Source organism: Diadema setosum, chromosome 11 (assembly GCF_964275005.1).
Source record: "Diadema setosum chromosome 11, eeDiaSeto1, whole genome shotgun sequence".
Lineage (NCBI taxonomy): Eukaryota > Metazoa > Echinodermata > Echinoidea > Diadematoida > Diadematidae > Diadema > Diadema setosum.
Window position 1 is genome coordinate 33,786,078 of NC_092695.1, and position 24,078 is coordinate 33,810,155.

The window sequence follows — 24,078 nt, forward strand, 5'->3', positions numbered from 1 at the left end:
CCAGCTCCACATACATGAATGTCATCCCTATAAGCTTTCTACTCATTCAAAAGCATGCTATAAAGTTTGTAATAATTTTGCAAGCACAGGATGGTACATGTGTAACCAAACAATCCAATGCACCACAGAGAATAGACAATTCACAAGTGTCACAGAACCTACTCTCCATACTTGAGACTTTAACAGAATGATATCAAAAAGCAGATAATAGAATGACAATAAACAAAATTTCATTTGGCCCCTGCTCTTACAGAATCAAAATTAATCTGATTTCCCATGAGCGCACAATATACATGTATATAATTCAAAGTGTACATGCTGCCACAAGAGTTTGAGCTACTACAGTTAATCACAGAACACAGTGCCACCTTGCGTGAATGCTAGAACTCATGGGTGATTTGCATTCATACGGAAATATCCTCTAATGAATATTTCTGTGTGATGCAGCGGCAAGATATGATTATGTGCCAAGTTCAGCATTGCGTGAAGTGTTTGCGCCCATCTCAAAGTGCCGTTTGTCAACGGCTGACATTTTTGTCGCCCCAGGCAACGCTCTGGGGAAAGCTCCTTCAGAGGAAGAAGGGGCAGACAAACATTTCCTTTAATTTATCACTATTAACCCATTGAAGACAAGTCTCGAGAATACTCGGGCAGGTGTCTATGGAGAATGCGTGTTATAGCAAAATCAGTCTGTTCTCAGTGGGTTAAAGCAACTGTAGGAGGCGTTTGATTTTACAATAAAATATGATAAATGCAATATTCTACAATTTTGTCTGTATTCATCCACTGAGCCACTTATGACTAGAATGAGGACAAAAAAAAAGTAATTCATTGGCACTTATGATCTTCATGTTACTTCTGATTTTTTTTTACCCTTTGTGAGAGAACTTTGACAGTTCATACACAGTTTTATTAGACACGCAAAAGCTTCACAATGAATCCTATGTGTCACATGTAGTTAACCTGCAAAACCTAGACTGCACATGGCTGCCTGATCCCACTCTGACATAGAATATTGCACCAGAAATTGTTCCAAGACTGATGAAAGGCTGGTAAATACAGTATCTTGTTTCACATCATTGTTAATCACAGGCCTGAAATATCATGACATGAATCATTGCAGAAAAATCACCTTAAAAATCATCTCTGCCACTATCTACAGTGTACTTGAGTAATTTGAAAGTTGCTGGATATATCCCTATGAATGACCTCCCCTGGGGTTTTCACATTCTGCATTTTACATGCTGAATTTGCACATTTTTGTGTGATTCTTGGTGGCCACAGAAAGGTCATTTGAAATATTTACTGTGGACAGCGGAAAGGCAACCCAGAACCCGCGTCACGTTTATTACAAAGTTTGCTTTTCAATCAATTCGGACCCCAAAAATCTAGGTCGCTCATGGACAATCTCGGCAGAATGAAAGCGCAACTTGACATATAACAAAAGAATGTGGACTGAATTTTATTGAAAAAAAAAATCAAGAAACCAAACAGACAGCAGAACAGAAGTACAAATACAGTCCTCATTTTGTCCAGCTTTTGCACAGCCCTGTCTCATCCCTTTTGTCTATCAACACATTTTTGTCTCCCAAGCTTGACTCTTCTCCCTTGCACTTTGCAGTATCTGGGATGAATTTCTGAAGATCACCAAAAAAAAAAAAAAATATTCCAAACATGAAATGAGATATATTCATTTCAAGATGCACACATGGTATGGTTTTGGTTGGAATTGGAATTAGAATTTATATTTTGTTTTGACAGCTGCATGAAGCATTTAATGCTTATAGGCTGAATGCTTATAGGCAGCAACCACAAGAATAATAACTCTGAGTCCCCTTTTAAAGACTTGGCAATGAGGACATTAAAGGTGCCGTGCTTAGGGGTGCAACCATTGCAACCAGGGGGATTCAACCAGGGTCATCATGATTGATACAATAGGCCCGTGCACACACAACGAAAATGGAAATTACAATCGCGATCCAAATTTCGATTTTTTCTTTCCACCGTTCATACACAAGGAAAAATCACACTTTGCAGCAAGGAAAGAACGATCAGTGGCCAAATTGCGCATGCGCGAAATTTGCATGACCGACCCCACGGTCCCAATAATGTTGACGTTCACGCGCTACGAACGATGGGATTAAAAATACCGATTTCCAAATCTCGATCGCGCTCACACACACGACGCTTGGCAAAATAATTGCAATTATTCTGAAAAATCGCACTAATTCGTACTAATAGTGCGAGTTGGATCGCAATTAGGATCGTGAAATTTTTCTGTCCACACAGGAAAAAATTTCGAAATTTTGATCGTGATAAGAAAATCGATTTTTAAATCTCACTTTTTCCCTCGTGTGTGAACGGGCCTAATGCAATCTCAAGTCTCACTGACTGAGCTACTGCAACTCCTCCAAGCCACAAAACCAAAGATTAACCCTTTGTTTATAGGAACCTGGTGCATCATCTGCACACCCCCCAAGGGAGAACTGCAATGTCTCAGAGGAAGAAGGCATTTAAAAGTAAACTTAAACATTGGCTTTGAAATAGCTTTTTATCAGCAGTTGAGAAGCAGAAATATTTTAACTCAATGGACTGTATATGAAAGTTACTACCCTCTGGTTCTTAACTAACGTTATCTTATGGTGCACACTGTAATTCACATTTGGGTGGAAACGCAAACTACGTGTAACATCCATTGTAAGGTCGGAAATACTGTTTAGGTCATCCTTTGACTGTGGAAAAGCCGTTCTGGCTGTGGTTTGCACATTAAAATTTTCTTTGGCAAGTTTGATGACTTCCTTGATTGTTTTTGATTTTGTTTGTTTGTTTTTGTGGGTTTTTCTTTCAATAGATAAACTCTGAATGAGTGCACTTGTGTGTGAGCTCACCTTTGATATCCTAAAACGAGGCTTCTGATGTATACATAATGGGCAGATTTCCCAGAATTTGTTATTCATTATACATTTAGGCCATCTTCCCTTGGGTCCTCTTCATTAAACATTTAACATTTAAACTGCAAATGTAAATGTATCATGAGTATCCTATTTGCTTTGTATTTGTGTTATTGTTTTTGTTTTTGCCTCTGGTTTTTTTTTTTCTTTCCTATCACATCACTCAGACTTCTGCATGGATGTGCACATTACATTTACTTTTACTTGTGTTGTTTGTCTGAAAAAGGAGAGCCTCAATAATAATGGTTTGTGCCTCTAAAATAATGGATGAAATGGGTATATTTGACATGATCTGGTGCTTTTATTTCAAGGTTTCCCAGAATGTTTCCTATCGATGTCAGTTCTGAAGAAAGCTATAGCTTCCACGCAAGAGAATGATTATCATATGATCTACATACTATGTTAACTGACTTCCTTTGCACGGTGCGTAACATCATCTATTGGCCTTGCAGGGGGTTTGTTATGCTGTTGCGTACTCACGCATGTGACCTAGAAAGCTCACTTTTATGGTCATTTCGCTTGTTGTTCGGGACGCTGATGAGATAATGTTATCGCTTCCCCCCCCCCCCCCCCCCCACGATGATGTTACGATGCATACAATTGGACCTTGGAGGCTTCTGCCCTTACGTCTTGGGATGTATGTGAGCACAATGATTGGGCTTGCTAGTAGATGGGAAGCTTAGACCCCGTTTACAGTGCGGGGCCGGGCTCAATTGCGCGGCCGAGCCTCGCAATTTTGTCCGTTTACACTGCTGGGCTCGGCCGCGCTTTTGATTCAAACCTTTCAACATTTTGTCGTAGTGGCGCTCTGCTTGTAAACAAACGCAATTTGGTATTGTCTGGTTTTCAGACCCTTTGCCAAATGAATTCCGTGGCGACGAAGTCGCCGTTCGGGCAAAGGCCTTTGCCGAAGGAAAAAAATCCTTTGCAGGACAAAACCACCTTAAACTATAGTAGTTTTCAACGTTGAGGGGGTTAATATCCTGAATAGCGAAAGATACAGGCAGAGGGTTTGGAAGCCAGACTAAAATTGGCCGCGCAATTGGCCGCGCATTTGGCCCAGTTTGCGTTTACACCAAGAAGAGGCCGGGCTCGGCCGCGGCCGAGCCGCGGCCGAGACCACCTCCAGAGCGAGGCCAAATGCGAGGCCAATTTTGGCCTCGCATTTGGCCTTTTGCGCGTTTACACTGAAGCGGGGCTGGGCTCGGCCGCGGCCAAGCCGCGGCCGAGCCTCGCACTGTAAACGGGGTCTAAATGGATGTATTTTCAGGCACTGATGACATCTGAGAGTGTAGAGTTTGAAGCCAATCCGATCATTTTCCTCTACCCATATCCTGATTGTTTCTAGGAAAACAAAACACCAAATGGCTTTTTATATGCTCTTCAAAAGACTGTGAAATACCCCTCCCCTCCCCCCCCCCCCCCCCCGCAACAAAAACAAAAGTTAAAGAACTCAACAAACATTACCAGGAATTTCAGGAACATGAACGATGAGCAAGGTATAAAAAAACATGATTGCATTTCTGACCACTAATCAGGCACAAATATGCTGGAGGTGTATTTGTGTAAGGGCATAAATGGGAATTGTACAGTGTAAGCTCACAGATTGAACATTTTTGGAGATTAATTTTTCTCACTTTTATAACAAGGGCATGAGAGCCTGATAAACTCCAAAAGGTAAACTGATATTAACTACAGCGATGAAAGCTGTATCCCTAGCACAGGCAAAAAAAGTTCGAACTTCTAAGTGTTTGCACAAATATTGCCATTTTAGAGGTGTAATATAACACTCAACATCCCTATTGGGGTTACATTTTTTTCCCACAGATTACATTTTCACAAAAACATGCAGCACAGAGGGAATATACACTGTATTACATCATGGAAAAAGTTGAACTTCCAAGGGACTGCCGAGTGTTATATTCCAACAGTAGATGAGGCAATGATATTGTGTTTTATACATTACATGGTCCACATACACCACTGTAAATACACATCACTTTATTCTAACCCTATCAGCAGCTAGCCAAATTCTCATGTGACGTCACTGTTCACAATATAAAGATTGTGATCCCTGCTGCACTAGTCATGTGACTGCACTACAACCAATCAGAGACCAGTATTTATGTAGATCATGTAATACAGACGATATATCTCACTGCTGCTCCATTCAAACAAGTGTGACAGGAAATTAAGCCCACAACTGGCAGTGTTTGTATTTTTCATTTGTTGTAACCCTGGGGTAAGCATCCATAGGACACCATCATTGGCTAAAGTTGGCTGGCGGTCAGAATACCATGTATACAGAGTCATTAGCACCTGATTACAGCACTCCACCCTGGAAGAAAATAAAGAAAGAAGAAAAATTGAGAGGAGGGAGAGATCTATTTAAAACGGAAGGAAAAAGACCCGCCCTATATCCATTGGACCTCACATCTCAACCTCGTAAATTGATGTCTGTGTCAATTAACGTTAGAGATCCCCCACAACTATCACGCATCCCACGAGGCATTGGAGCGACACTCATCAGCATCGCCTTCCCTTCCGTTTTTATTTTTACGTGTGTATACTGGGGGGTTTTTTTTATCATGTCTTCACAGTTCGCCAGTGCAATCCCTGACGGCATTCATCCCTCATTTACACAGCAATGTCACCCTGGCATGGTTGGCAGTAATCATTCATCTAGGTGGGAGGTATGTGGGAGGAGTAATTAGCCCCCTGGGACTGTTAATAATCACTTCACACAGCCTCACTCACACTCTTACACGCAGACACACATAACAGACATGCACATAAACACATACACACACACAAACACACACACAACAAAGATTCAACAAGAAAGACCTTGTTTGTGAATTATTTCAAGACAGGATGTTTGTGTGTCCATGCTCTTCAATTGATTGTAGAGTTGTATACACAGAAACAAACATTGGACACATGCCATGTTCGAAGGACATACTTTTAATATTGGTCATGCAGAAATTATTGCATCCATGCTATGCCCTTATACTGTATATGCCATATATTTCACGAGTCTAAAGTTTTGCAAATTGAGACTTCCCGACGATTTTGCGAGTGGTTAAATTTGCGATTGTAGAGTCCTGTACTGAATAGAGAAATGTGTACACGTATATCACATTCATATCAGGATCAGAGTCAATATTTTTTTAATTTCGCGAATAGCAGCTGACAATAAAAACCTCGCGAAATATTTGGCGTATACAGTAGTTTTCTAGAATTCTAGCATGAGTGTCCAACCATAACAGTAGCACCATTTTTAGCAGCATTTGCTTTAATTCGGGCTCTAATACCCTTATTCTGACTGTATACACATGACCATATTTCAACTGCCTATTCAAAAGGTTACTGACATGTTTTCGTACAAAATTTTTTTTATTGCATAGAAGCAACATTTCAGTCAGAATTCATTCAGAATGCAGTCATGTAACACTTCCACCCTCTCCTACCTCACACACAATTTCATGCCGATCAGCACACTGCTATAAAAGTAGATCATTAATCAATTAATAAAAATCATGGTTCCTGTACTTTCTTGTCACAGATTTCAATGTTTTTTGCAGTCATTGACAGAGATGAAAATTGTAAAACCAGAAATTTTCAGTGCACTTTAATTTCGCGAATTTTTCAAAAGCCAACATTTGTGAAATTGAAACACACGCAAAAGTTGTCTGCACTATATGTATCGAATTCCAGTGGCAATTCATGAAAATTTCATGCTGTGAAATAGGCCATCAGCTCCAGTTCACGAAAATGTCATGCCACGAATATTTCTGGTTTTAAAGTAGATAGATCTATCAAGAGAGACATTTGACAGATTGAGTGCAGTGTGAGCAGGCACATAAAAGTATGTAAAAAAAAAATATTTGTAGAGAACCTGAGGTTTGTCCATGTCCTGAAGTTAATGAATCTCTGAGCTGAATATTTGTGACCATGCATCATAAACCTAACACAAAGTCGCACAACCTAATTTCATATGAGGACTCAACACAGGTGAAATTGGTCAAACTCTTCAATTTTCACTTTTTTTTTTCAAAAAGAGCAATTCTCCTACTACATAATTCCAAAGTTTGGGATCATAAAATGAATGGGAAATTTTCATTTTTGCAGGTTTTTGTGGGAAATCTTTTTCTTGAATAGTACGATTTTACTTATCTCAGAAGTTCCTTCCTGTTCCTTCAGGACTCCTCACTCACTCTTCACTTTCAATTCTTAATAACTTTTAAAAGGATTAGGCCACTGAATCTAAATTCCGTAATGGTCATGAACGGAATGCGTTTAATGAGTGAGGAAAATTGCAGCTTAATCCAATAATCCTCTCATTGTGGTTGCTATGGAGTGTAATATATCCTGTGTTTTGTTGCATTCATTGCGCAGGGCACTGCTAAGTGAGATTAAGCATTCGAATAGACCCTGAACACCATGATCAAAGCCTTTCTCACTAAACACTTTTCCAGAGTGTGTATTTTCTTTCGACCCTTACAGAAGTAAACTGTGTAGTGATAATTTGCTTCTTTCATTTAAAAAAAACAACAACAAAAAATGTATAACAATATAATTTCTGCCAAGTACTGCCTGTGTTTCTTTTTATCCAAGAGAAGTCTCCATGATATTCTTAAAGCACTATATTTCACTGGATTAGAATTGTTTTTTAAAGCAGAATCCATATGCATTTAAAAAATGCATTTTCTTGCTTTTTTTTCACGGCAGTGAAAAAAAAATTATTTCATTAAGGGCAAGAAATTAGGGGCTCAATAAATTTCTGAGTCTGTCTTATGCAGGGTAGGCAAGATTTCTGAAAATTCTGAGCTGAACTTATCATTGGGTACCTTTGAAGCATATGACATTCTACTCCCCCCCCCCAAAAAAAAAAAAAAAAAAAACACACACACACACTTTGAACTATGGTTTCTAAATATCTATCACTTGAAACGCTCATCACTATCATCTGTTTTTGCACCTTTCCAAACATTTGAAAGAGTGTAGAAAGTTCAAATCAAACTTCAACAAACTCGTGCAGATTCTCCTCCCCCCCCCCCCTCAAACTTGGCAACTTTCCACAGGTGAATACCAGACAAAAGAGCTCCATGAAACCTCAGGAGAGTGGTCAACAGACAGAAAGGAAACTTCCCCATAACGAGGCCATTAGACGGTTTTAATTTACTTGATACAAACATTTTGCTGTACCAATAAAACAGCATGAATCCAAACATGTCACGTTGACAGACGCTGAAATCGATCCCCCGCATTCTGCCGGTCTTGTACGGCCGATGTGGACATGACTCTTGATTGACGGACCCAGAAAGCGTCCCCGGGCAAATTTCAGCCGCGCATGAATTCGGGCAGAGTCAACAGCACAGAGACAGTAACGCATTCCACGACAAACATTGGCCTTTTGCCCATGTCTGGCGGTGACTTATGTTGGCCGATCGCTCTGTGTCATTACTCGCAAACACCAGCGGTCATTTCAGTATCCCCAGTGCATGGCGGTGCATGTTTGCTTTCTGATTAGCAGATTCCAGCCATTTTTTTTTTTTAACCCAACCCACCATTCAACAACAACAACAAAACAAAACTATAAAAACAACTTTCAATCTTCTCAAAAAATTGCAGCATTTTGGTAATGATCTAGAAAAATGAGATCTCCCACCCCCCCCCCCCCCCCACAAAAAAAAGAGCCCTGATGTAATGGTTGATTGATGCTCACATTAACTGAAATTCATGCCACTGAATCGCCATAATTACCCACTGCTCTCAATGACTTTCATTTTCCCTCTCCCTTTTGCCCAACAGAATGCAAATGAGCAAGACAAACAGCACTATTTATGACCAAACAGAGAGACTGACTGCCTAATTATGAGACTTCAGTGTCACTAAAGAAAATTTTTGAAACCTTCATCTTCTAAAGTGATAACTCAACTATCACAAAAGTATAGGGAATGATTTAAAAAGAAAAAAAAAACGCCAAGGGCATTTCCACTGTGGTGTTAATGTGTCCAGGAGTGCAATTAAAATTATATCAATGTAATTCAACACCAAGGGGTACAACAACACAAACAAGGAGACACTGCATCACAGGGTAGGCATGGTTACCATGGTAATGAAGACTGAGATTCCATGAAACTTTTCAATGGGTTCTTGCATCTCTGAGCAGCCCACTGTGAGGTTGCTGCACATAGTCAACTCTTATTTGTTCCTTCTTTTACTTTTAAAAAAACTTCGACTGGCAAGAGGAACAAACTATAGATTATAAAGTAGCTACTTAGAGTTTTTCAAAGGCTGAAAATACTCCTTTATTCCCAACACCATTCTTTCACAAATAATAAAAAAAAAACAACAGTAGTATAAATCCTAATACCCATAAACATTCATTATTTCATAATCTTATATATATATACTTTTTCCAATACTTTAACACAACATACATACACACACATACACACATACACACACATATACAGTAGATCGTATAAACAATAAACATGTATACACTTCACAAACTTACCTTTCTTGCCAGGGGCACTGACAGTTCTGTGCACATGCTGTTCAGACTCTTTACAATTCGCTTTTCCCAAGTCGACTGCGGATTAAAAGCAGAAAATGCCAACTACATTGAGAGCAACATTGAGCAGGACAGAGATGCAGAAGGACAAGGGCAGTGACAAAAAAAAAAACCCAGATCATTAGTGACACAGAGCAGATAGAATGTAGAAAACAAAAAGGCGAAATGTGAACAAAAGAGTAGAGGTGAAGGGACACAAGGGCGGGGGATGATACCTAGACACAAGGTTATAATACAGTCCATGCTGGGTCAGAGAAAGAGAGAGAAAGACAGACAGACAAACAGACAAACAGTGCTCTTTGATGGAACAAATAAGGGACAGTAAGGGTATGAATGGAAGATAGAGACAAGACAAAACTATGTGTGGCAGGAGTATGATAAAGATGTACAGTCTGTGCAGGGTTAGAGAGACAAACAGACAGACCGACAGACAGATGGAGAGAGAGACAGGTAGAAATTGACACAGAGACAGACAGACAGACAGACAGACAGACAGACAGACAGAGATCCATAACAAAATCAAGCTACTGCCTTTATGCAGAAGAAGGGATGGTGTAGGATACTGTAGTTTAGACAAAACAAGGTAAAAATAAAGACAATATTCATGCAGCATCAGAGAAAAAAACCCAAATAAACAAGAGAGATGGAGAGTGAATCTGGTACCAAGTAAACTTAATTTAAATTGATTAGAGCTTATATGTTAACCAAAAGGACTGTCTTACAACATGATCATGTGATATCATTAATGATGGAACACTAATTGTTAAACAGGGGCTCTAATAGACACCTGCAGTACACTCTGCCATATAAGCAAGCATCCTTTAATATTTTGCCCCGTTAAGTCGTCCAATGCTATAAGGTATATATAAAACATATGACCTCTACCTGAAGACATAATTTTGAAAAGATCTGGTAGGTACCCTTATAACATGTCTCCCGTCAATTCCTTCAAGCAGAATTGGTGGTAAAATTAAGATTAGGGAAAAAAAGGCTTGTCCATCTGGGCACACAATAGAGCTTGAAAGGAACTTTGTATGGACAAGAGAGAAGTAAGCTTTCAAATGCACTGGATAATGGCAGCCCCCAGTTGGCCCATCTCCTAATGAAATCTAGGTGAAATTGCCTTAAAGGGCTGATCTCCAGCATTTCAATGGCATAACACAAATTACGGACATCGTTAGATTAATGCACTCGGAGGAAAAAAAAATTCTTGTAGTGATGACCAAAAGAAAAAAGAAGGTCTATGGGTTTATATGACTCCACAACTAATATGTTTAACTGCCAAAAAAAAAAAAAAAATCTAAAAAAGAAAAGAAATAGATATCAGAAGAGCACTTGTTGCAAAGACATGCAGTCCTATGTAGACTTAAGTATCTTGCATTTGACCTTTGTCTCAATTAATCCCTTCTTTTCTCCACAGCATGCATGTGTACAGACTATAGTGAGAGTCCTGGGGGGTGTTTCATCAACGTTAGTCAGTGCTGACAAGTTGTCAGCGCTGACATTTTCAGCAAAATCCTTGGTTTTGATTGGATGAGATGCTCTGGTCACTGACTGTTACTATGGTGATTGTCAGCGCTGACAACTTGTCAGCGCTGACTAACGTTGATGAAACACCCCCCTGGTGCAAATCCTTAAATCCCAATTGTAAGTTATTTTGACAGACATGCTGTGACCCAAAACAGAGTCAAAGTTCACATTTATAGCACGTAAGTTATCCTCACTGCAGGTCAGGGAGATGTACTATGACCCAGATAACCATTGAGGATGGGCTGATTTAGCTACAACATGCATTTCCCATTGGCACTTGCCAGAGTATACTCGGGACTCGTCCTCGACAGGTCAATATGGCCATCCTTTGTCATGTAATATCATACACGTATTGATATACCAAACAGTAATTGATATCTGAAGTATAGGCGTATTTTAATCAAGATCACCAGTCAAGATTGCTCACATGCTAAGCACACTGGCTCACAAACTAGCCAATCAGTGTATGGAGATAGCTCATGATTCAATGCTAACCATACTATGAACAAACAATATTAGTGACATCATTATATTATGACCCCTTCTCAGCGATCACTGGAATTTTTTGGGAGTCAATAGAGCTCTGCTTGTCTCAGCAATCGACCAACCAGAGACCACTATTCAGAAAAGAAAAAAGAGGTACATGATACTACATGTATCTATGGTTTGAGTCAATACCTCTTACATCATATAACTATGACAGCAGAGATTTCAGGCTTTAAAATAGATCTGATGCAGCAAATGTATATCATTGCAATAAGACCTACCCAACATACACATATTACTTTGACATTTCAGGAAGTCATATTCCAAATTGTAAATCCTGGCTTGCAGAGAGATAAAGTCATATCTATACTCCAAAATTCCAGTGTCAGACAAACCCAAATTTAGGAGGAATAAAAAAGAAATGAATTTCTTTTTGATGTGGGATCTACACATCTGTGTGTGTATACACAAGTTTGTCTGTAGCTCCCTTGAGTACACGAGCTAGTTTCTAAATAGAAAACCGGCTGGGAAACATTTACTGGTGTGCTCTTTGTCGAGGTGTGTGATAAAACACAGTCTTGCTTTGAAGTCTACTGTGACACTACATCACAATACTTTCTAAACACCATTTTCTAACACTCACAAGTCTTTTATCCTATCTCTCCACATTCACCATGGCTCCTAACAGATATTTCATGACCTCTTCCAAATCCTGCTCGCCTGCGACTAATCACTCACACAAAAAAGAGGAATTGTGCCCAGAAGCATTCGCTAAGTTGATATAAATATCACTTTGGGAGATCCATTATGCCTTAATTGATGAAACACGTAGCGTTGAATGGACTCATGCTTGTGTTCTCAAATGGTAGAAGGGTCAATTGCTGATTGGATGACCTGTATTGAGAACGTAGATGCAACTGTAAAATTCCTTTAGTGTGCCCTCGTGAGAGAATTATCACAGAATCAAGCATACATGATATCAAAAAATTCTGTAGAGTGATGGATTTCAAAAACTTCATGCACAAAATTCTGTTCTTTGTCTTGCAATTGGAACTGAGAAAAAGATGAATCTACGATGAAATTGATCAGTTTGTCCGTCTTTCTTTGAAAGATCATATGTCATCCAAAGGTAAGAAAATGAAAAAAAAAGAGCATTGTAAAGCTATATCCTTTCCTTCTTAACTTTTTCTGCGTACATCCAGTCATTTCTCTTTCTTCCTTCATATGTAATTCTTCCTCTAACACAAGATATGTGCCTTTGTTTGTTTTTTTTCTATCATAGTTTCCCTGTATGATCAGTACCTTTTTCCCCCCTCATAAAATTTCTATTCCTGGTTTTTCTTGCGGTCTCCCATATCTCCACACGATGGCTAAAATGACTCCTTTTAAGCCGGACCCAGCGCCACTTTACAGACTTGGCTCCTCTTATATTTTTATGGCTGCACGGGTGATTTATCTTGGATACACATCTCAGAAAGATGCTCATAGCAAGTCGAGGAAAGCCATATATATCATATGGTGTGTCATGGCAAAGAGTCGTAGAGGCAAAATTAGATGTTCGACGGAGACATATTGTTGATTGCACAACTGGCAATGTTTCACAAGAAGCTAAATACATTTTAGAGCTTTGTGAAAAGCCATAATTTGGCATTATGGTTTATCCTTGTGCAATTCTCTCAAATACCCCCATTTTTTGCACGCAAAGCCACCAAGTGCATGAACACAAGGGTATGGGTTTGAATTAAGCTTGGAACATAAATGCATGATTCTGTATCCCATCCTTGACATTGATGCAATGAAAAATAAAAACCCTTCTTCACTTTATCCCTGGTTTTTAGCAATACTAGTCAGTGGAGATTTGTAAAATCATGGCATGACATTTAAAAAGATACATGTATCAATGATACTACAGGCTGAGGCAATTCGTAATCCTAATGTCAGTCACAGAGGTCGTGCAACTGCTTTGCTTAGAGGCTGAAATATGTCTTGACCCAGGCTCTGTTTCGTGTGTAATTTTAGGATCATAGAATCCATGAAATTGTTTCTAGCAAAGAGAAAAGAAATTTGCTCTATTAAGCCTCTCTCTCTCTTCTCAAGGAATACACGCCTGCTTGGTTTTACAGGTAAACATCTTCCAAAGACAGTGAGATAACTCATACACCACCTAAACCAAACTCACATGGTCAATTGCACTCTGTTTGCAATAAAGTGCCTTTCTAAAAACTCTTCTTGTCTTTTCTTTTGCTCTCACTAATTCTTTTAAATATCCAGGAGACCAAATCTACATATACTAGACATATATTCACCTAGTAGATAACCATGAGTACTTCAAAGGAAAGAAACCAAGAACAAATTCTTTGAAGATGTCACTGCCGTGTATTAAAGATTTGACATGAAACACAATAAATCTTGATTTTCTTCATCACTGCACAGTAGATAATGAAAATTCATTTATCCCGATACAAATTACCGATCTTCTTTAAAACATAGGATATAAGTTTGACATTCCCTATTAAAACTTATTTCCAAAATGAATGTTTGTCTTTACCAATAGATCTAATTATTCTCAAATGACAAATAGAATGTGTGTATACTTCTGGAGATGAAGTGGAAACTCCCCCAAAATACCTCTAGTAGAGCAGATAAGCCGAAAAATTGTGCAAAATTTGACTAAAGCATGAAACTTTCACCAGTGTTAGTACATGTTATAAGATTCATTTTAAGATCGGGAGGTAAGTCTGAATTGACCTCTGATGACCTCCAAAGTTCAATGACCTCAAAATTTGATGAAAATAGATATTTTGCATCATTGATGAATGTTAAAATGGTAATGATGTACTAAAAACTCATTTTTAGTTACAGTGGAATTGTCTTCATGTTCCATAGAACCCTGCCAGGTTTCTACCTTTGACCTCTGGTGACCTCAAAATATCAGAATATTGATATTTTGTCATTGATTAATGATAAACATGGCAATGATGTACTAAAACCATGTTTGTTTGTTTGTGTTTTCTTTTTTTACAGTGGAATTGCGTCAATGTTCCATCGATCCTTGACAGGTTTCTACCTTTGACCTCTGTTGATCTCCAGAGGTCAATGACCTCAAACTATCAAAATTTTGATATTTGGTGCAATTGGTTGATGATAAACATGATAATGATGTCTTAAAAATTCATTTGTGTTACAACTGAATCGCTTTCCTATTCCTCAGATCAAGGGAAATTATTTACATGTCTCTGCCTTTGACCTCCGAGGACTGTGACAGGTCAATGACCTCAAAATATCAGAATACTGATATTTGACGTATATTCAATGGTTAACTGTATACCTGGTGTGCAATCACGCTTTATGCTATTAGCATTTATGCTACAATAGAAGTGTCTTCTCATTCCACAGAACATTGGTCCAACTTTGACATCTAAGGACAATGTGAGGTCAGAATTTTAGAATATCAAAATTTGTGTAGGATTACAATTATTGATGTTTGGCTTCATTGGTCTAATCCTAAAAGTTTAATCACTTACAAATCACGCCTTGACGTTATAATCAAAGCATGTATGCATATTCCACAGAGCATTGGTTCATAGTAAAAGGTCTCAGGAATGTGAGTGGTCAATTACTTCAGAAATAAAGCTTACGCGTCTTCAGTGATGGCAGTGACCTCAAACACCGTATGTCCCCCCCCCCCCCCAAAAAAAAAAAAAAAAATTACAACGGGACCCTTTGCAATGATATCTTTAAAAATATCGAATCAATCTAAATACAAATTTAGGGTATGAAACTGTAACTCACAGCCCACATCTTACAGGAAACCCCATTCGATTTGCTTCAGTGGTCAAAGAGAAATTAGGAATTTTGTAGAGGATGTCAGGAATCTTTTCCCTCCAAGTTCTGTCTATTGTATTCACACACAAGATCATCGAAGTGCTAAACTTGGAAGAATCAAACTCATGACATGCTTTAAAACAATCCACATTTCTTTAGGACCGCTTAACCAAATCGAATGGGGTTTACTTCAACATAGAGCAAAAATTTTACATTTTAAGACCCTGGAGTAGCATTTAGACAATTTAATCATATTGGGTGTTATCAATGCGAAAATCTGATAGTAATTTTTACATGTACTGTATAATATTTATGTTTGGGTTAGTTATGCAGCCTAGCTTGCATGAAATTATGAGCAACATTATCAAATTTGAACTGGACAAAATTTGTACGCTTAAACATGGAAAGTGGGGAGAGGAGTACCATATTTTGGGTTGATGCTTAATAGTATGTGAACAGGCATATGGCAAAGTCCCTTGAACTGGATGAAAGGGTGAAAGATGCTAACCAGAAAACAACAGGCCCACCTCATCAGGTGTACGTCACAAGTCAAACAACTCAAGAGTAGTACAGCCCATGAGTTATGCAGCTCACGAGTCGTACATCCTGTGACCTAAACACTAGATGAACAAGGTCCATGAGCTCGACATCAAATATAATAGGCCCACTAGCTGTGCGGTCCGCGAGCTTGACACTCGAGGAAAACTTGGCACACGGTACGAGATTAATATATGTATTTCAGAGAGCTTAATCTATTCAGTGTATAGGTCTTGTGGACCCCCCATGTGTCGGGCTCTTATGGGCCTGGTTTGCCTAAACTTAGTGTCAAGCTCATGGGCAATGCTACCTAGTTTTGAGCTCGTTGGCTGTATGGTTGCGATGAATGACTCATGGTCCTGGAGCATACAATGACGTTATGGACCATCTGGAAAACGACATACTGTGAGGCCTAACATGCATTCCACATGAAGTAATCCTGTGTCTTGCTATTGTCATCCAGTTAAGTTTAGGTCATTAAGTCAGGCAACTTGGGGCATTTTTTAATGACATCTTTAGGTATCTCACTTCCAAATAGGAGTGGAACTACTATTAGCTCTTATTGTCTTCTTTATACTCGATACTCCTTAACAATTGGGCCTGGCCAAGAGTTGTGCCCCCATGCCCAAATATTGCTTGTTTCCAATATGGCCGTCATCCTGTTTGTATCCAATGTGTGAATCAGGGTAATATGGTAGCGGGTAATATCATCCGGTTAAAACTCTCTGCCAACATGTGATGATTCAGTGTAACCTTCTGCTGAAATTGGTCTAGATGTATACCCTCGATCTCTTTCAAGACAGGGCAGCATCTGCGTCTTCAGTGAAGCACGCGATTCAAGCACGCGATTGAGCCGGCACACAGATCTCCACCACGACTAAAAGTGGACATCCTGAAGTCAGACCAGCGTTCTTCCAGGTGCACAGCCACTGTATGTGATCATCGGAGTCTTCCATTGGTAATATCAGAACAGTTTGGGTGAAGGCAAGGTTGTCTCTATGATGGGTGCATTGCGCATAGAGTACAGGATGCACGAGATGATAAGAAAGCTTCTTTTTGACTCGCGGGATAGGCTACAATCCTTTCTCAGGCAAAGGTTCTGAATTATCGGATCGTGCTTAGTCTGCACACAGTGAGCTGAACACCATATCAAGTATACGCATGCAATGATTGTGTGTAATGATATGGGAAAATGCATGGAGAAATCAAAATACATATGTGCATGTTTATGTATTTAACGTGGAATCAGTTCCCGTCTGTTGTCTTCATCAATCTTGCAATGTTGTTGTTTTCAATTATCATTTTCCCTCTCCATCACGAGTATAATATGGAACGTGTTGATTATTTTACGTGAAGTTGTTGTGATGTCGGAAAATGCAAGGCTGTATTGCGGGTGGCCTATTGCAGGTGGCCTTCAATTTGTTTTTCACATTATATTGACATGTTTAACAGACTGTAACTCACCAAGATGCCTCTAAAAATGTTTTGAAAAACTTCTGCTTGATTTCACACGAGCGGATGATAATGTCTTTCTGCTATCATCGTGTGTGAAACAAAGTATTGTTTCTCTTCAAAAGACAGTGCGCCAATTAATCTGCAATTACTGCTGGTGCTCTATATTCCAAGACATTCCAACCCACCTCCAGCCTAGACATCCGTAGGCGTTGTGGTGTAGAGCGGGATCTGAACATCTCTCATGAAGCGAGACTTCTCTTTTCTTTTCTTTTCTTTTCTTTTCCCCACTAACAATGTGAAACAAAGTATTGTTTCTCTTCAAAAGATAGCGTGCCAATTAATCTGTACTAAGGTTGGTGCTCTAAACAAGACATTCCAACCCACCTCCAGCTTAGATATCCGTAGGCGTTGTGGTGGACATGGTAGAGCGAGACTTTTCTTTTCTTTTCTTTTCCCCACTAACAACTAATTTTAGCAGGAGAAATAGAAGCATTCGCACATACTGTTTACATTTCCCATCACATGCTTTGAACATCGGAATTTTCATGTACACATTTTCCCTGGAATTTTGCCAAGAACTTTTCAACACAATACAATATGTTCAAAAGAAACCATTTATGTGTTGTTTGAAGGTTTGCATGGTGAAGTTAATTAGGAAGAAAGATTTGCGGTGACACCATGTGTATGTAGTCCTTAACCGGATCGTAGTTTGGAAGAAGAGCTTAGAAAGAGGAGAAACGAAGAGGGAAGCGACATATGGGGGTTGTGAGGAGGGCAAAAAGTGAAGAGTGGGAGACAGTAATGGGCTGGAAGTTGAAGTTGCACTAGTGGAGACAGTAGAGAAAGGAACACAGAGAGTGGTAAGGAAGAATAGTGTGAGAATCAAGTAAGATGTTCGGACATCGTTAGAAGGGGAAAGATGAGATAGAAGGGAAGAGGAAGAGGAAGGAGTTGAATGTTGGAGAATCATGGAGATAGGGAAGAGCAGTGAAGATTCATGAAACCAAGAGAACGAAGTCGGCGAACAGTGTGACTATGGAATGCGAATGAATGGAGAAAGGACGATTAACAGAAATAAGGAGGGGTAAGTAGAGGAGAAGTGAGAATATGCGGAGAGAAGGGAGAGAGAGAGAGAGAGGGGGGGGGGCAATGAAAAGAAGAAAAGAACAAATTGAAATTCAAGACGTAAATTAGAGGGAGCTATTGTAGATCCTAGAATTAAATGCTGCTGCGGAAAAGAAAAATAAATGGAGAGGAAATTGATGACAGTTAAATCCTGAAAAGGTTCCTGTGGGAGAAATGCAAAAAATGAAAAATTAAAATAAGGTTAAAGTGTAGACCTGAGGAGAGAAGACAAGAGAAATAACCTGTAAAGAAATGTGTAAATTAAAACTAGTGGTCCTGAAAAGGACCGTTGGGTTGTATGGAAGGAAGAAATAAAAGAAGAAGAAAAGAAGAAAGAAGAGAACAGAACAGAAAGAAAAGAAAAGATAAGTAGTGTAGAAACAGACAAAAAGTGTAAGAGAGAGAGAGAGAGAGAGAGAGGAAAGAGAAATGAAACACTGAGTAAAGGTACACAGCTAGTGAAAGTAGAGCAAGAAGTCTAGTTATAAGAATAACTAGGAGAACCGAGGAACTTGACGTTTCGGGCAGGTTGACTGTCCTTCATCAGAAGTGAAGCGTGATCTGAGGAGAGGCGGGCTATATATGGAGAATGCGGACCTAGATGGAAGAGGTCGGTCGAGGCGGGCTCGCAGGCGGGCTGAGCGTCGGCTGTTGGTGGAGTGTTGTGGTCGTTGATGCGTTCTATTGTTCTTTGGGTGTGTTAGTGGGGGAGTACATCTGTGATGGCTAACTTGGCTGTTAGTAGGTCGTGCCCGGAGATTGGAGTCCGGGTTGGTAGATGGGGTGGACGCCTGTGGTGTGAATGAATTGTGTCGGTGAGGGCGTCTTCTGGAACCAGCGATAGGTGTGGTCGTGAGTGGAAGGCGCGGTTGACGTCGTGGGCGCTGTTGTGAAGAGGTGGGGGAAGAATTATGAGAGGAAGAAGTAGAGGGGGGAATGTGCTGTGGAGAGAGTGTGTTGTTGTTGTCATTGTTGCTGTTTGATTGTTTGTTGATGAGAGGAAGCCAGATGTTGTTGATGTGGAGTCCAGTATCCTGTGTAACAGTGTCGTGTGTGTGAATTTCTATGGCTTCTCTGATGCGTCGTGTGTTCCAGTTTTTGATGGATGTGATGAGTTTGCTGTGATGAGTCAACTGGGAAGACAGCAAACTCATCACATCCATCAAAAACTGGAACACACGACGCATCAGAGAAGCCATAGAAATTCACACACACGACACTGTTACACAGGATACTGGACTCCACATCAACAACATCTGGCTTCCTCTCATCAACAAACAATCAAACAGCAACAATGACAACAACAACACACTCTCTCCACAGCACATTCCCCCCTCTACTTCTTCCTCTCATAATTCTTCCCCCACCTCTTCACAACAGCGCCCACGACGTCAACCGCGCCTTCCACTCACGACCACACCTATCGCTGGTTCCAGAAGACGCCCTCACCGACACAATTCATTCACACCACAGGCGTCCACCCCATCTACCAACCCGGACTCCAATCTCCGGGCACGACCTACTAACAGCCAAGTTAGCCATCACAGATGTACTCCCCCACTAACACACCCAAAGAACAATAGAACGCATCAACGACCACAACACTCCACCAACAGCCGACGCTCAGCCCGCCTGCGAGCCCGCCTCGACCGACCTCTTCCATCTAGGTCCGCATTCTCCATATATAGCCCGCCTCTCCTCAGATCACGCTTCACTTCTGACGAAGGACAGTCAACCTGCCCGAAACGTCAAGTTCCTCGGTTCTCCTAGTTATTCTTATAACTAGACTTCTTGCTCTACTTTCACTAGCTGTGTACCTTTACTCAGTGTTTCATTTCTCTTTCCTCTCTCTCTCTCTCTCTCTCTCTTACACTTTTTGTCTGTTTCTACACTACTTATCTTTTCTTTTCTTTCTGTTCTGTTCTCTTCTTTCTTCTTTTCTTCTTCTTTTATTTCTTCCTTCCATACAACCCAACGGTCCTTTTCAGGACCACTAGTTTTAATTTACACATTTCTTTACAGGTTATTTATCTTGTCTTCTCTCCTCAGGTCTACACTTTAACCTTATTTTAATTTTTCATTTTTTGCATTTCTCCCACAGGAACCTTTTCAGGATTTAACTGTCATCAATTTCCTCTCCATTTATTTTTCTTTTCCGCAGCAGCATTTAATTCTAGGATCTACAATAGCTCCCTCTAATTTACGTCTTGAATTTCAATTTGTTCTTTTCTTCTTTTCATTGCCCCCCCCCCCCTCTCTCTCTCTCTCTCTCCCTTCTCTCCGCATATTCTCACTTCTCCTCTACTTACCCCTCCTTATTTCTGTTAATCGTCCTTTCTCCATTCATTCGCATTCCATAGTCACACTGTTCGCCGACTTCGTTCTCTTGGTTTCATGAATCTTCACTGCTCTTCCCTATCTCCATGATTCTCCAACATTCAACTCCTTCCTCTTCCTCTTCCCTTCTATCTCATCTTTCCCCTTCTAACGATGTCCGAACATCTTACTTGATTCTCACACTATTCTTCCTTACCACTCTCTGTGTTCCTTTCTCTACTGTCTCCACTAGTGCAACTTCAACTTCCAGCCCATTACTGTCTCCCACTCTTCACTTTTTGCCCTCCTCACAACCCCCATATGTCGCTTCCCTCTTCGTTTCTCCTCTTTCTAAGCTCTTCTTCCAAACTACGATCCGGTTAAGGACTACATACACATGGTGTCACCGCAAATCTTTCTTCCTAAAGAAACCATTTGGTTCATATTATTTGATTAGAGGGGCCTATCACCGTCCACGTACTCGAACAGTTTTCGCTAAAGATACAAGTAGGCCTATGTTTACAAGACTGCAAACAGTAGAATGATTTGCCCCTTTAACAAATCAGACTACATCTCTTGGAATGTCTTCAAACGTAAATTAAAGTCATTCCTTTTGAACGACTTCTCTCTTATATATATATATATATATATATATATATATATATATATATATATATATATATATGAAGACAACGTCATTAGTGTGTAAGTTCCCAAAAGCTCCTTATGACTTTCTCCCAGCCGGCGACCATATTGCTGTACAGTAAAGATATTGGATTTGTCATCACATTTACAGCTTGCCACTCTAACTGATTTCTCGGCTCAAACATGTTTTTTTTTAATCAGTAATTTGCTAACAAACTTCCTTTCCCTAAAGCATTTCATTAGCTTAATCTTATATTGGGGTGTGGTGTTCACTAGAAATGAATTCCTTATTGGTGGGGCTAAGACCCACCCCCCTCCCCCTCCCCTTAGCCCCACCGTCGGTACGGGACCAAGCAAAATTTTGCAAGTGTAAAAAGCCTTTTAGAGGGATGAATTCTGGCAGGAGGGCGACCTTCCAGCTCAGAAGATCATTTATGTTTGGGGATCAGAGGGTAAAAACACGCCATCATGTCATTCCCCGTAATTTGGTACGGGACTTTGGGGATGGAGAGCCACTGGAACTGACACTAGCGGGGAAAGTAGCCAATGTCTATCTTATGAATTCCTGTGACCATAGACTTTTCTTGGGAGAGGGGGTTCCGACAAAAAATAGCTGGAAGGAAGATAAACGATTTCATAAACTCCAAGAAGGTGAAAATACCGAGCATATTGACGTCACAGGGTGACTAGGAAAACGAATGCAGTGTTCTGTTTTCTTTTACTCTCTATTCTATTCTATTCTATTCTATTCTATTCTATTCTATTCTATTCTATTCTATTCTATTCTATTCTATTCTATTCTATTCTATTCTTTATTTTATGTGCTAGTAGCCATCTGCGCTACAATTGTAAAACAGATATGTTTGTCTTGTACATCCTCTAAAGATCACCAGAGGTCAAAGGTAGAGCCCTGTACGTCTGTGCTCTTTGGAATATGAAGACAATTTCATTGTAAAACAGATATGCTTGTTTTGTACTTCTTAACCATGTTTATCATTAACTAATGACACCACAGATCAATATTATGATATTCTGAGGTCATAAAAACCTCTAAAGGTCACCAGAGGTCAGAGGTAGAAACCTGTCTTTGTTCTTTGGAATATGAAGACAATTTCATTGTAAAACAGATATGCTTGTTTTGCACATCTTAACCATGTTTATCATTATCTAATAACATCACAGATCAATATTATGGTATTTTGAGGTCATTGACCTCTAAAGGTCATCAGAGGTCAAAGGTAGACACCTGTCAATGCCCTGTGGAAACGGAAGATTTGTAGTACAAATGCATATTTAGTGCAGCGTAACCAAGATCTAGGCCTATCATTCACAAATGCCTCCAAACATCAATATTCTGATATTTAAAGTTCATTGACCTCTGGAGGTCATCAGAGGTCAAATCAGACTTACCTCCCGACCTTAAGATGAATCTTATGGTATGTACTAACACTGGTGAAAGTTTCATGCTTTAGTCAAATTTTGCACAATTCTCATGATTTTGAGGGCTTAACCGCTCTACTACTCGGGAGATGAAGCGGAGACAACAAAATAATAAAGTTATCAAAAGTGTAAACAAACCAACAAATCAAGAACAAGTTAATGTAAAATAATCATTTGAAATACTGAGCCTTACAGAATGATACACTTTTCTGTCTCTGCTTCTCCCCCCCCCCCCCCCACCCCATTCAATTCTTTACTCACCTGCGCCCTCCTGATATACGTCAGGGGCTCTTTCATCTGTTCCTGTGGGGTGTCCGGGTGAGGCAAAGGTCTGCAGTGCCGTAAGTGTCTGTAGACTGCATTCTGTAGTTTCTGCTCCCAACCTGAAGAAGCAAATTAACAAAGATAAAAAATGCACGACATAATAGTAGTGTACCTGTCAAAAAAGCAAGAATTGGAGAAAAATATGGAAAGCGAACTATGAGGGACAGAGACAGAAAACAATATGTGCGTAGAAAACAATAAAAAGCATTTTATAATAAAGCATTTTATCTTCTCTACTTCCATTTGCTCGGGGCATAATGTAGTTTCTCATTCCTTTTGTTTTAACTTTGGTTTGAGATATACTGCGGTATCTCTTGTCTTTTATTGTTCTGATTGAGGTATACTGCCGTTTCTCTTGTTTTTTATTGTCCTGTTGGAGGTCTACTGCATTATCTGCTGTCCTTTATTGTTCTGATTGAGGTATGCGGCAGTTTTCTTGTTTTTTATTGTCTTGATTGAGGTTTACGGCATTTTCTGATGTCTTTTTATTGATTTTGGCTAAACTGCAGCCGGCTTCTCTTGTGTCCTGTTGTTTTGATTGAGGTTTACTACTGTTTCTCTTGGATTTTATCGTTCTGATTGAGGTATACTAACGGTTTCTCCTCTCTGTTATTGTCTTGATTGAAGTTTACTGCATTTTCTGACGTCTTTATATTGTTTTGACTGAGGTACACTGCTGCTTCTATTCTGCTGCTGTTTTGAATGCAGCTTATGACAGTTTCTCTCCTCTTTTGCTCTGATCATGGTATATTGCCGTTTCTTTTGTGTTTTACTGTCTTGATTGAGATCTAATGCATGTTTTGATGTTCTTTTATTGTTCTGATTGAGGTAAACTGCAGTTTTATCTTGATTTTTACTGTC

General features: G+C 39.7%; 1 protein-coding gene across 1 annotated transcript in view; it reads right to left on the reverse strand.

Annotated features, from left to right (window-relative positions):
- The window catches only part of LOC140234768 (TBC1 domain family member 19-like), a 220,937-nt gene that overhangs the window by 183,417 nt on the left and 13,442 nt on the right, over nt 1-24,078 (reverse strand). Inside the window, 2 exon segments of the mRNA XM_072314804.1 lie at nt 9,478-9,552; nt 23,155-23,276. Of these exon segments, the coding sequence (XP_072170905.1) occupies nt 9,478-9,552; nt 23,155-23,276 (197 nt within the window).